The sequence below is a fragment of the Gymnogyps californianus genome, chromosome 1 (genome assembly GCF_018139145.2).
Source record: "Gymnogyps californianus isolate 813 chromosome 1, ASM1813914v2, whole genome shotgun sequence".
Taxonomy (NCBI): Eukaryota; Metazoa; Chordata; class Aves; order Accipitriformes; family Cathartidae; genus Gymnogyps; species Gymnogyps californianus.
The window spans coordinates 22,410,789-22,425,018 of NC_059471.1; the positions used below are offsets into that span (position 1 = coordinate 22,410,789).

The 14,230-nt window shown below is 35.7% G+C and overlaps 1 protein-coding gene across 2 annotated transcripts in view; it reads right to left on the reverse strand.

The window, feature by feature from the left end:
• Positions 1-589: 589 nt before the first annotated feature.
• The window catches only part of USP12 (ubiquitin specific peptidase 12), a 36,682-nt gene continuing 23,041 nt past the window's right edge, over positions 590-14,230 (reverse strand). For both annotated transcript variants that reach the window (XM_050914493.1, XM_050914500.1), the window contains 5 exons: positions 10,160-10,236; positions 9,871-9,954; positions 7,211-7,408; positions 4,581-4,659; positions 590-2,484 (listed from right to left, as the gene is read on the reverse strand). In XM_050914493.1, the coding sequence (XP_050770450.1) occupies positions 2,383-2,484; positions 4,581-4,659; positions 7,211-7,408; positions 9,871-9,954; positions 10,160-10,236 (540 nt within the window). In that variant the 3' untranslated portion in view covers positions 590-2,382. The remainder of the gene's footprint in view (positions 2,485-4,580; positions 4,660-7,210; positions 7,409-9,870; positions 9,955-10,159; positions 10,237-14,230) is intronic.

Sequence of the window (14,230 nt, forward strand, 5' to 3'; positions counted from 1 at the left end):
TATATTTTGTACTTCCCTGCCTCTTTTCATTTTTTTAAGTTGCAGTTTCTGATATCAGTTTAGTTAAGAACTTACAATTATTTCAGCTGCAATAAAAGAAAAATGAAATATATAATTTGGAATACTATCTCAAAAACCCTATACAAAATAAAAATCAGTATCTTATAAAAATACATAGCAGGAGTAAAACCAGTGAAACAACAAAAATGTTTTAAATTTTGTTAGGGTATAAAATATTTAGCAACTAGCCTCAGCTTTTAACTACACCAAAAAAAAAAAAAAAAGAAAAAAAACCCCAAACATTTTCAATTAGCAAAAAGTAATGTGACAGTTCTTTTACAATACTGTACCTTTAGTATGCAAAGGACTTCATCCTTCTAACATGCACCATTATCCAACTGATTCACCCCTTAACCCTTTTCCCACTGAAAGCTGAAAAAAGTTTTTAAAATTATTTGAATCCTTTAAGAAAAATCCAATCATATTTTCTGCATCTCCCACAATATTTAAGCTTTACGTTACAATGCTGGTAGTTTAATCATTATACATAATTTTCTATAAAAGAATTCTAGCCAAACCAAGGCTTTAGAAACTTTGTATTTTACAAAAGCAATTTGTTACAGTATGACAGTTGCTAAATAGCCCAATTTATTTAGTGACCCTGTTAAAGATTTGTTCAACTGAGTGAATAGGTGAAGTCATTTCCTGAGCTAAAAGATACAGGTAAGTAAATAGTCAGTTATAGCAGCAGACAGGAGACATTCTTTTTAAGAGTTGTAACAGTATCAATAAAATAACCTTAGAAAATTACAATAATGTAAAAATCACTAGCTGAAGAGGGAGTGACAAGGACATCCAAGACCTGATTGCCATAATCTGGAACGCACATCCCATGACTTTCCAGAAATTACATTCAGCTACTGTCAGACAACGTACTGGTAAGTGGAAAAATCAATGTCAAATCACAACAGTTCACATTTCTTACAGATCAGGTGTTTTGTCAAGATTTAATTCTTAATGCTGTTTCATAAACCTAAAGCAAGGTAAACTGCCTAGTTTTATAAAATTTCACTCTACAGGACTTAGGTATTATTACTTTACAAGGAATGTGGTATCTTCAGTCCCATGAAATTCCAAGCCTCTTTTTTCTTATTACTCAGACGTAATTTATACTTGACACGTTGAGTGGTTTTTGAGATAGTCACCCATGCCATTTGGAACAGAAATGGATCTATTTTTAGGAGAGGGAATAATATTCTTAAAATAGTTTACTTTGATCCAAATCATTCTAATTTGCTTAGAGTATGAACCATTAACAAATTATTAAAGAACTATAAAGACCTGTATACCACCACTGCACCATCATTTTCTTACAATATGCATTCTTAAAGTCTTCTGTGTAATAGTTTGATCACTTTTTTTTTGCCCATTAATGGAAAGAGGATATTCTAATTTAATTAAAGTACCTCACTTAGATACCAGTTCCTCCAGAAGGAAATCTCTCTTCTGTGTTATTAATTTTTTACAGATATTGTAGGCATTGTTTTTAGAATTTATATTGGCTCTTCTTTAACATTTAAACATAATTAGTTTTAATTCAAATTAATATATAAAATTTCCAATACATGTTAGAATAAAGGACAATACACAAGATCCTAAGTTACAATAATTTATAAATAAAAATAAACCATTACAAACCAAATCTTTCCCCATACGGAGATTAAAAGCCATAATCTTGACTGATTGTTCCCGATCATACATTATAAATAACGTAAGCTTCTTCAGAGAAGCAAAACATACTTGCCTCCCTGACACCAGTTTGTATCTTCAGTTAAACCACTACCATCAAGAAGGCAATTGTGTTGGGCCCAGATATATCTTCTTGCTTACATGTTAACCCTCCCAACCTCATTCTTTTAAACTTAAGCACAGGAAACTAAGTTCACAAAGAGTCCTTTACCTTTTATACACAAAGTCTGTATAAAATACAGATTTCTAATGCTCCTATTGCACCAATCTGGCAGTGCAGTTAGAACCTGATTCAAATTCCACTGAAGTCCATGAAAGGTTCTCCAGTGACCTTAATGGGCTTTGAATTAGGACCACAGAGATAGTATTACCTAACGGAAAGCTCCTGCAAGAGTGGCTGGTATCTCTCTTTTTGCTTATGGGATGCAGTGGAGATGTGTAGTCAGCATGATACCTGAGCAAATAAAATGAAAATGATACAAAGGTTTTAAGAATCCCTAACTCTTTGCTTAGTTGTGTGCAAACTGTGCTACTGCCCCTGGAGCTCCCTGCTTTCCTTTTTTTCAGTGCTTGCTCCATTCCAAGATAGAGAAGATGTGAGACATAAAAATATCTCTTCACTACAGTTCCTCCTCAATCCCGAGACTGATAGAAGAGGATGTAACCAGACTCAGAGTTCTTTGAGATGTCTGACGTCAACCCGTAGAATTCTTCAATAGCTTGTGCATCAATTTTCTGTATGTAAAAACCCAAAAATTTAAAGTAAGAATATCTTGCATAACATATACATGACATTAAGTTCCACTCTAAAACTACTGTCAAACAAAAATAACTTTCACATAATTACATAAAGTAATAAAATCCAAATAATTCTTAAACTTGTTATGTTTTGGTTTCCCCTCTGCCATCAACTGCACAGAGGGTAGCGGCTACATATATTTGAAATATAAATTTTTAAGTGAACCTACTACAAATGCAATCTTATGTGCATTGCTTGCACAATTTTCACACAGAAAAGTTTTAAAGACAATGATATCCCATTGAGACGCTGTATCAATATGAAGAATGTAAGTACAAACTATCACTTCTAACTCTAAGCAGCGTAAGCCAATCAAGTGCAGAGGAGAATAAGGAGAAGGCAGAGAAAGACGACTAACTTTTCCTATGTTTTTCACACAAAATGTTTGCTTGTGATCCCGTTAGCTTAGAAAGCCTCCTATAACACAGATTTTGGGGGAAAGACGCAAAATTTCTGTTGAGAAGGTGAAAAGAGTATTATTGTCTGGTTTTCATTGTCATCATCTTTGGCTACAAAAGAAACTGAAACTGAAAGCAAGCTCTCTTGCCACACCTTAAATCAAAGGCAATTAATCTACAAACAAAAAAAGGTGGAAAGATAAATTTTCCTTCACTTAGGCAGATTTTATTTAATCTCATTCCCATCATTTGGAATAAAACCTCTCTCAGGAAGGAGTGAGCCATTCCAACTTGATGAACCATGGGCCTAAATGTCAATGAGATGTTTTAGATTTAAGAACGAAAAGATTCTTTCCTTCCTCTTTAGAAGGGCTAAGAGAAAAAAAATACATTACTGCCAGGTGTTACTGCTTTGGAACTGGAGAGATTGTCCCTGATGTTTGTGAAATGATGTGAGATCTACTACAACTCTGTTTTCCCTGGAGGAAAGTGAACTTTTGACCCTACCGAGACATTTGAATTTACTGTGTATCTTGATAAGACACAGAGGCAATCCTTTTACTTTCCGAACAGCTCTGTGTATTTCCATGTTTGTCATTTCCTGTGTGAAAAACCATCCATAATGTGGCTTGGAGAGAAGAACTCTTCAATACCCTTGACTCATCCTGCCAATTAACAATTTAAGTCCAATACCTGTCTCACTCATTTTTCTTCAATTGTGCAGTTCTTCTGTATTGTAAGGAAAATGTAAACTATCCATTTTATAGATTTAATTAATTCATATAGTCAGGAAAAGGAATTGGACAGCGCAATCATACTTCTGTTCATGCATAAGCATAGATAAGGGGGAAAAAAAAGGAAGATGACAGAACAAGCAAAAAACCTGAGATGATATAATATAGGGACACCAGCAGTTTCTGCTCTTTCTCTCAATAAAGAATAGAAGATAACTGATGAAACAGAAAGATGACAAAGTCAAAAACTGGTGAAGGGAATTCTGCTGTTCCAAGAAATTAGTTAGAAACCTTTTTTTTTTTTTTAATAAGACTAATTCCTGGAAGCATGGCTAATATTAGCAAGAATATCACCAGAAGCAAAAAGCTCCTGTTTCAGGGATTAACTTTTAAATTTTAGGGTGAAATCTCAAAAATCTGGAGTTTCTGCCTATTTTGATATTTGTTACACCTTTGTCTGAAACAATCCAGGATACTTGATAAAACCAACTATCAGACTGATCCATTCCACTAAATCATAAGCTCCTAGAAAATATGAAAAAATGGCTTGCTCCAACAAATTACCTTTAGAAAAGAATTGAAGTAAAACCAATTTATCTGTATCTTTATCTATATCTTCTAGTCATAGGAATAGTTTTTTAAACAAAGGTGAAAGACAGTGGCCATAAACAAAGAAGCTTCTTTTAAGAAGTATAGAAACCAAAATGCAATTTAAAGTATTGTACAGTCAAATTGTAAGGCACAGCTCTGCACTCACAGTTATTGCTCATTTAGACTGGGGTTGAACCCTCTTTTCATTCGCACACCAGTCCTTTTACTTTAGGTAATGATATACACAAGGCAGGGTGCAAGTGCTCAGGTCGGTACGAGGAAAAAAGTCCAGGTTTACACAAAGCTTACCTCAACAATATCATCATCAAAAAGCAACCAAAAATCATGACTCTTCACTATTGCAATATAATGTCCTCTGTTAGGGCCACTGTAAAATAAAATTAGAAAAGAACACAGACAGTAACACACCTGTATGTAGAAATGTATTTCATTATATTGTTTTTTTTCTTGTAGAAAAGCAATACTTAACAGTAATTAAAATGGCTACCACTACAATTTCTGTTTGGAAATTTCTTTTCTTTTTTCCCCTCCACTTATATCATCTTCATAATAAGGTCTTACTTACCTCTACATTTAATATTGTGCTAAAAAAAGGATTATAATTTCAAATGAGGAATAAGCAGCACAGGCATTGAAAATATAAATGAAATTTAAAAAAAAAGAGAGACAGAGAAGTGAAATCAAGAAAACATTCTGATGTTTCATAGGGACAGAACAGATCCCAAACTATTTCTGATCTTCAGAAAGAAAAAGCTGTAGAGCTGCTGTTCATCTACAGTCTCAATCAGGAATCTCTTTATCTGGTCCACTGTAAACAAAAACTGAATTAAACTGACAGTTTAGAAGTCTCAAGAATCCTCAACAGCAATGAGAAGGGCTCCCAATTAAATTAAAACTGTTATAATGCACAGCTCTTCAGTTTATGGCAGACAAGAAATTTCTGCACAACCATAACAGAAAAAACCCCAAACTTTAAAAGTGTCCTATTTCTAATCAGATTTCAAGTAAGGAAATAATACACTTTCTGAAACAGCTGAACCTTACAACTGAAAGTGGACAACTAGTTAAAGCAGTTCTGGAACTGCCTTAACCGGCTAACAGCACTCATACAATTTTTATGTCTAGATCAGGGAGGGAAGGTTGCCATCTGTGAGGGACATGTCTGCATACCAAATCACATAACTCAGTGAAAACAGGGTTAATCTCCTGCTATGGCTCTGAGAATGGCTAAGTTCCCAAGACTACAGCTTGAATGAGGGAGACAGAAATGGTCAGAATTGGACAGAATGGTCAGAAATGGACAGAATGGATTTCCCCTAAAATCCAGAACAAGAGTGTCCCAGAACACTATGGCACAAAGGCTATTTTCCAAAACCGTCCTGGCCAACTTGAGATCTATTCTTCTTAACTCTACTGTAATCCTAGGTCTATCTAGGGAGGAATGGGGGTATGGGTGGAACAAAGGGCAGTAACTGGCAACTAGAGGGCAGGTCTGCCATTTTGAGGGACATCAAAAAGTTGGAAGAACGGGCTGCTAAGAACCTCATGAAGTTTAACAAGTAAAAATGCAAAGTCTTGTGCCAGACTAACTCCATCCAACAGCACCAGCTGCAAACCAACTGGCTAGGTGGGCCCAGGAGGTCAACAAGATTAGCAGTTAGTCAGCAGCGCATCATTTTGGTGACAGGGCTGAGAGCATGCGGGGCTGTACTGTAAGAGTAGAGGCAGCAGTGAAGTGATAATCCCCGCCACTCTGCATTCTGGGACCCAGAACTAGACATGGGATTCCAGACATGACCTTGTCAGTTTAAGGGAGAGACTGATAAACTGGAGGAAGTCCAGTGGCAGGCCACTACATGTGTCAGAGGGCTACAGTACCAGATGGATGAAGAGAGGCTGAGGGAGCCGGCTTTATTCAGCCTGGAGAAGATGAAATGAGGAATCCAACTGCTGTCTTCCACTACCCAAAAAGGAAAAGTTATAAAGAAATCAGAGCCAGGCTCTTCTCAGAAATGCACAGTGAAAGGACAAGAGGCAGTGGTCACAAACTGCAGCAAGAGAAATTCTGACCGGATATGGGGGGGGGGGGGGGGGAATCACTGTGAGAACATTGATGGACTGAAACAAATTGCCCAAAGAGGCAGTGAAATCAGCATTCCTAGTCATGAAACTGAGCCCAGTGCAACCTAACCTAAACGTCAAAGTTAGCCCTGCTTTGAGCTTTAAGTAGTTGACCTCACAATGTAAATTATTGTGTGATTCTAGATGTTAAATCATCATTTTCAGCTTTGGGGCTTTTATCTACTCAATAAGCAGTTTGTAGAGCAGCCCTGATTTTAAGACTTGAAGCCACAAGAATATTTGTTGAATACAGCAAAATCAAATACAAATCTAACAGTCATATTTTGAAAGCAAGGGAAAAAAGTAATCAACAAAACTCATAACATATGGATACATTTCAGAAAATGTTGCTCAAGTCTTAAAAAAAAAACCCACCCTAAAGGAAATGCCTTATAAAGGAATCTGTTCTATAATGCTTTCCTTCCTAAGAAACTTTTTTTTAAAAAAAGATCCTTAAAAGTTATTAGTTATATGATATTGCATGTTTTGTGGGTTTTTTTTAAACATAGTTTATGTTTAGTTATACTATGTTCATACACTATGAACTGTTAAGTTCATACAAAGATCTGTGATGTGAAATACACTGTTATCACTTTTCACAATGAACTATCACAGCAACAAAACCGTATGTTCTGTCAGGATTGGCAGCATCTCCCCACAACGCTTTCTTTCCTAAGAAACTTTTCTTTTAAGAGGTCTTTAAATGCTATTAGAGTTATGTGATACTGGGTGCTTTGTTTTGTTTTGTAAACATAGATATGCTTATACAAAAATCCCTTGTGTAAAATAGTTATTACCTTCCACAATGAACTACCACAGCAACAAGGTCATACATTCTGTCAGGATTGGTGGCATCTCCTGAGGTGTTAAATAAACGAAGCTCTAAAGGAAAAACTACTCTATAAGAGAGTTTTGTGTATCGATGCAGCTGATCCATGTATTTAAATCTCTTCAAATGGAGAGCTAGAATCATAGGCAGCTTTTTTACTTTCATCCTGGGGAAAAAAAAAAAAACCAACAAATCCAACAGTATTTCCAATATCCATCCTAAAACATTCAGTTGATATCAACAAACAGGAAACTTCTTTTACTGAAGTCTTTAAAAAAATTTTGCAAGCATTCAAAGAAGCTCAAATAATCAGCTGTTTAACAAATACCTCCTGTGTTGCTAAACTGAAGGTGGATTTTAACAATTGAGAGAATGTCAAATGTATTTAAAATAATAACCTATAATATATAAGAAGAACAGCCATGATGAACCCACATAATAATTTAGACATAATGACTGCATAGCACAGAATTCAATTTTTAAACATACCTACCCATAGCTTTCCTGAGTTCCCAAAAGCAAAACCTAGATCCCCCTTGGTATACAGTGGAGGTATTGCAACAAAGTTGTTCCAGACATCCTGTTCCAGCTGAATTTCTCAGTAAACCAGCCAAGTCAAATAAGCTTTTTAAAATAAGCTTTGTTACACCACTTTGTTACATATGTATTACTCCAAGTTTTCATATCAAGCCATTCATTTAACATTGCCAAGGGATACAAATAGCCTGCTGTTAATTCACCTTACCTCATGCTACCCAAACAAGATAATGCTGTGCTCTAGCACAATAATTTTGTACAAATTTTGCAGCATTATTTTATGGCAGTCAAAGCCAGAAAGTGATAATCTAGTTTTACTGAGGGCTCACTGGCCCCCTTCCCTAGTTTTAGGTATTGAAATCTCGCATCAATGCCTACAAATCCTCATCAGCCAACCACAGCTGGCCTGGCAGCAAACACAGACTTCCACTCTCTGGATAGTAAATTTGCCTGTACTAACAGAGCAACCAAGCTAGAGTGCTCTGCTTCTTGGCACAGCTAATTGCCTTAGATTACCACTGTGCTGAATTTTTCAAACTGCCTTCAGCCCCGAAAGGTAGCTCAAAAGTCTCAACAATATAGCCCAGGTTTCAGACATGTCTACTAAAACCATATTTTCAGAATGTCAGGAAATATGTTTGTACAAGACAATCCTTTTTCAAAAGATAGGGGGCTGGGGACAAAATCCTTGAAAACTCACCTTTCTCTCCTTTTTCTCATTAAACTTAGACTGATAGCAACCTGTAAGAAACCCTGCTAGACTCAAATTTTCTCCATGGCCCACAAGGGAACTAGGAAATGAAAAAAGCAGGAGAAGGGCAGAAAGATGACAGAAGCAACTACTTTTAGGGAGAGTTACATTTTTATTATATTACTGAGATATGGATATAATTCCTGCTCTATTTCTTTTTTCAAAATGAAGTCCTCTTCTTATAATGCAACTGTGTTTGTGAAATGAAAGAGTGTTTCTTTCACTGGTGAAGAAATTCAGTACACCACCTTTGCTACTTGAGTAGGCACTATCACAGATAAGCTGCATGTTACAGAGATGGAAGAAAATTATGACTGTAGTGAAACTTAAGCTCCACATGAAAAGCAAAATATAAACACTAAAAGCTGTGTTTTGCCAATATAGCAGTGCCTACAGTACAGGTTTATGTCAACACAGCTTATATTGGTCAGGGATCACGTCACCTCCCACACAGAAAAAGAGCTAAGGCAACAGAAAGCAACAGCACAGACCTGGCTTCACAACCCTCTAATACACGCCAATTAGTAAGCTTAGGCAATGTGTGAAGGCAGGCTTTGCAGATGAGATATGCCAAAAGCCATGTGCTGAATCTAGAGCAAACCAAATAACCAGAATCAGTGGTATAACCAGTAGAGCATGTCAGTGTTCCCACCCCTTCAACCAAATACTCTCTCAGATAATAAATACCACACAGTACACAAAACTAGAGGTTTTTCAAAGGTGCAAACAAGACTAGAAGAATTATTAGGCAGACAAGAATTGTTTTTAAACATAATGAATTTCAGGCTTTCACAGAGCTTCTGATGCTTTTCAGGAGCACTGTCAAGCAGTAGTTTAGCATAACTACGCACTTTTAAGAAACCAGAAACTCAGTTAACACAAAAAGTTACAAGCCTCATTCTGACTGAATCACAAAAAAAGTGCTATCAAACTGATTCTTACAGCAATTGGAAAAATTATTTTATTATCAAGACAAAACCAAGTTTTAAAAGTCACATGAAATCAGTGACTTCTGATCATTACCCATAATCTTTGATTAGTCACTGGCAGTTTGTTTTAACTTGTCTTTTTAATTTATTTTTGGTCTTAAGACCATTCTTTTTCTCATTCGTAAAATAAATAATGATCAAAGGAGTCCCAAAATGCTTTACATGGATTCTCATTACTCATGGAAGTAGGCTCATTGAATTCAAGCAAGTTACTCTTAAGTGGAAGAAGAGTGAGAAAAATTAAGGGAAACAGAACGTTCTCCCCCGCCTCATACATACACACAAGGAAATACAAGAGTATTTTCATGAAGTGCATGGGTTATTTTTTTTCCCTCCCTGAGTCTGATGTACCTTTTATGTGCTTCTTGCTTACTGCGACATTCTTCACAGTAATATTTGTATTCACTGCACAGAGTTTCTGTATTGCTGAAACCCCTGAATAAAAAAAAAAAAGAAATGCTATAGATACTAGTTTCTTATCTGAAATATACATATAAACATGTACAATATAAATATAATTTTATACTCTTAAGTCTACATAAGCTAGAATTTGCTAAGCTTGTGAGCTTTTAGTTTTAATTCCTGCTTTCTAGGTAACAGATAAAAGGCAAATTATGAAAATTCAGATTTTTGCGTCTACCTTAAACAATGAGTGATTGAAGTATTTTGCTCCACATCAACTGAAAGGTCTAAGAAGTCTTCATCTTTGCTGCTTATCTGCATGAAAAAAGAACAAACAGATTATAGTTAAAACAAGTTATACTAATTTACCTCTGTTTTTCAGTACCATTTTCTATTGACAGAATGCATCTTTTACCTTATAACAGCCTTTTAAAAATTGTTACAAGTGGCCTTTCTATTTCAGAGATTTGCTAGAACTCTGCTTTTGATTTTGTTCAGGAAGAGGGAAGTGTATATGTGTCTGTGGGGGTATATAATGCCAACTGTCATTATGCTGTGATTTCAGCTCAACAATATTAATGCCAAATTCCTTCTACACCTCACTGTTTTCAAAAGCATACAATCACTGGGGTTCTACTTAGTGCCCTCACCTGTTCTTCCCCTATGATTCCCTCCAACTGAAAGTTATGTATTTGCATATCATAGTGTCCCTAATAAACATATTTTGAAGCCTTTTCCTGGCTAGATTCATACTCTTAAATGAGCAGCAGACAGCAAATTTGTTGGTAAATGAGAGCTTGGGACTTGGTCTGATAGAGACAGAATAGTGCATAGCCATTCCTTGCAAAAATGCAAGAGTAACTATTAAAGTAGAAAAGAAATTCCTAGAAGCAAAGAATAAATTCCACCACAAATCCTGAAATATGGTGATGGACGAAATCCACAGCTGTCCTGAAAATCAACTATGTCATTAAAAGGTTTAGGAAATAGCACTCTGCAACCTTAACTTTTGTCTGCTAGTGTTTCCTCTCTGTATCTAGAGATACTCAATGGCACTGATGAGAATGTTCTCTGCCTTTTATGACTCCTCGGTACAAAAGTAAATGCTTTTAGAAAAGATGTCTGGCTGCAGTTTCTTGATTGAAAGCAGGAAAAGTTAAACAGCTACAGGAGAACTAATGTAAGTTGATCTTTAAAACTTATGAGATTTATGTTCCCTTTTCAACTCAGAATAAAAATAAATGTGGAAAGTTGTTCTCTGATTATCAAGAGATGAGAAACACACAGTTCCTAAGGGCAGCATACATAGAGAATAAAAAGAAAAATACAGGTGGTCAAGACAACTATTTTTGAGAATTAATACCATTAGGCAAAACCAGAAAGTTATGAAATTCAGTTAAAAGCTTCTGTTAATATCAGAGAGGACTGGGCAAGGATTCCTCCCACTCTTCTGTAGCTAATCTTTCCAGGAGTAAGTGTACATGTACAAAAAATATGTCACTAAGCCAGTATACATCACATCTACTACATCATTTAGATGCTGAAGTGTAATGTTTATACTTTTAAAGGGATCACAGAACATAGATGGAAAACTTCCAAGACGTTTTTAGAGTGGAAAAAAAAAAGCCACCTTCATCTTCAGTGTGCTGCACGTTTCCTGTCTTCAGGGATGTACTACAGTTTAGGTGTGTGGACAATTCTTCAAAATACCACATTGCAAACCACTTTTGGAATTATCAAGCTTGAGTTTGTAACAGTAAGAACTCTGGTGGAAATCATCTTAGCCTAGGGATTAAGAATGGCTCAGGAAAAAAAAAAATCAGTTCTAGAAAATACTCTGCTGCACTCTTCAGCTAGGACAGCTGCAATTAAGGAGTCATGTGATCAGTGTTATTCAGACATGCAATTAGATAATTCTTCCTCTCTTGGTCTAATCAAAGAAAATTCCATGAAACAATAAAGATTTCATAGGCAGCTTTAGCCCACGCAGAGGCTGTAAGGGCGGGGAGGAGATGGAGAAGAGGAAAGGGATGTGTTGTACTTCGTTAAAAAGGAGATTGGTACTGAAACCAGAAGTTCGCAAAAGGAATTCTTCCATTCTTAGTGATAATACTGATAATACTGCCTTAAAGAACCTCTCTCAGGTTAGCACTTAGGATCATGAGGAACCATTAAAGGCTTTATTGAAAGAATAGCCAAGTGGATTTTTTCCATCTATGTTGATAATTTAGAAATTGCTATCCCTAAGATTTTTTGAACATTAGTATTTGACCAGTACCCTTCTCCCCAACATTAATTCATACATTTTTAATTAAAAAAAAAGAAAATTATAAAAAAGTCACCCTCCAGTCTAACCAGCCCCCCCGCCCCCCCCGGTTCTGTAGAGGTTCTGTTTCAAATAAACATCACCAAGTTCCTTAGACTGAAGTCGCCAATGCTATATATTTCAATCATCTATAGAATGAAAAAAAGATTGACATGGTCAGAAAACCTCATCACTTGCAGAATCAAGCCCTGATGTGTTCAAAAAGCCATCTGAGTGCTCCTAATACAAGCATCTGAATAATAGTGAAGAATTTGGATGTTCCAGTATTCTGGCTAAAGGGGACGGTATGTTGTTCTCACATCAAGGACATAATCTGCAATCAAACAGCTCAGCTGTACTCTGATGACCAATGCCACACAGAACAGAAAACTCAGAAGGCTAACACTCGTGTAATCTGTATTTCTTTCAGTTTGGAATCTCACTGGCAATGTGAATCAGCTCACTGACAAAAGAGCTTTTGCAACTGTAGGCTCCCATGTGTGCTAAGACAGAAACTATTTTTAAATGAAGCTGAAACAAAGGGTATGATTTATCTTGGGTTTTTTTTTTTTTTTAAAGAGGAAAAAAAAGTAGGGCATAGTTAAGGCTTCTATAGTACTCCTGTAAGAGAAACCACTGAGATTTTCCTTATTGCCTTCTCTCAGTCCAAAGTAGAATTGAGGCAAAGAATTTTATGCCTTGTAGAGTCATTTGAACACAAGAGCAAGACTATCAGCTGGAGAAAAACATTATCGATATGTTTGGTGCTTCCGACCCGAGACAATCTCCTATTTTTCTCTGTAGAAGTACTGCCCACACTTAGCCATTTCAAATTTAATCTTAATGAAGTCAATTACATTATTTTCTGGTTTACTGCCATTCTTTCCTTAAAGTGTGAGAGAAATCTGTAAAACCAATGAACTTCTAGATCATTTTTATCAATTAGCCACAAAAATTTGTAATATTTACTTCATCATACTGCCTCTATCAAGGAAGGGGGAAAGCATGATAACAAGAAATCACATTAAAAGCATGTAAAGACAACTTATAATCCGTTTTGTAACTTATTTATTTTATAGTGTGTCTTGACCCACGACACAAATCTTTGTTAAAGACTCATATCTATGTTCCTTATATTCCACCATCCATACTTAAACTGAGGATAAATCTTTAGTCAGTTCATTTTTTAACTTAAAGATGGGCTAATGAGACAGTGTGTCCTGGAAAGAAGCTCTTTTCTATAATCAAGACAATTCAAATTAGAATAAAATCTTGCCATGCTGATTTTAAGAACTTTGAGTAGGTTTGGTCAGTTACAAGACGATCATTCTCACTTAGAGCAAAGATATATTATGTTTTATATTTAAGTATGCATTAAATTCCAAATTTAAATAAAAAAATATACTAAGGTTATTGTCTTATCATTAAGAAGCACTAATTCATCCTCTATTGCTGTGTAGTCTTCTACATGAGCTGTATCAAAGTACTCCTGACATTTTAGGTTCTATTTCTAAACATAGACAGACTCTGAATGTCAACAGCTTCCAATAAACATTAAAACAACCATATATGCTCACTATATTTGAAAATAAGACACTATTCACAATAATATTACTTATTTAACGTGTCTAAATGTATTTCTAAGTGCCCATTTTCAGGTCACTGTGTTTTAATTAGACACAAGTTGATATACTGAATAGACAGAAGCTGATAAAATAGTTTCCAGATTATTAGGGCTTGGAAAACAAAGGCCCTAATATACTAAAACAAGTGTATTAGAACACTGAATTTAAAATTCAACTGGCCAAGGAGGCACAGTGGCAAAACAGACATGGCATATCCTGTTCAGCAACAGCTAACAGAAAAATAGAACTGAGCAATATTAGTAAAACTCTCAAAACCGTGATAGGCCTGATAATTAATAAAATAAGCTGGCAAAGAGCATATCAGCATTTTAAAATCGTATTAAGGACTGTACCTAGGTCAAAATCCTGACAGCGGTAA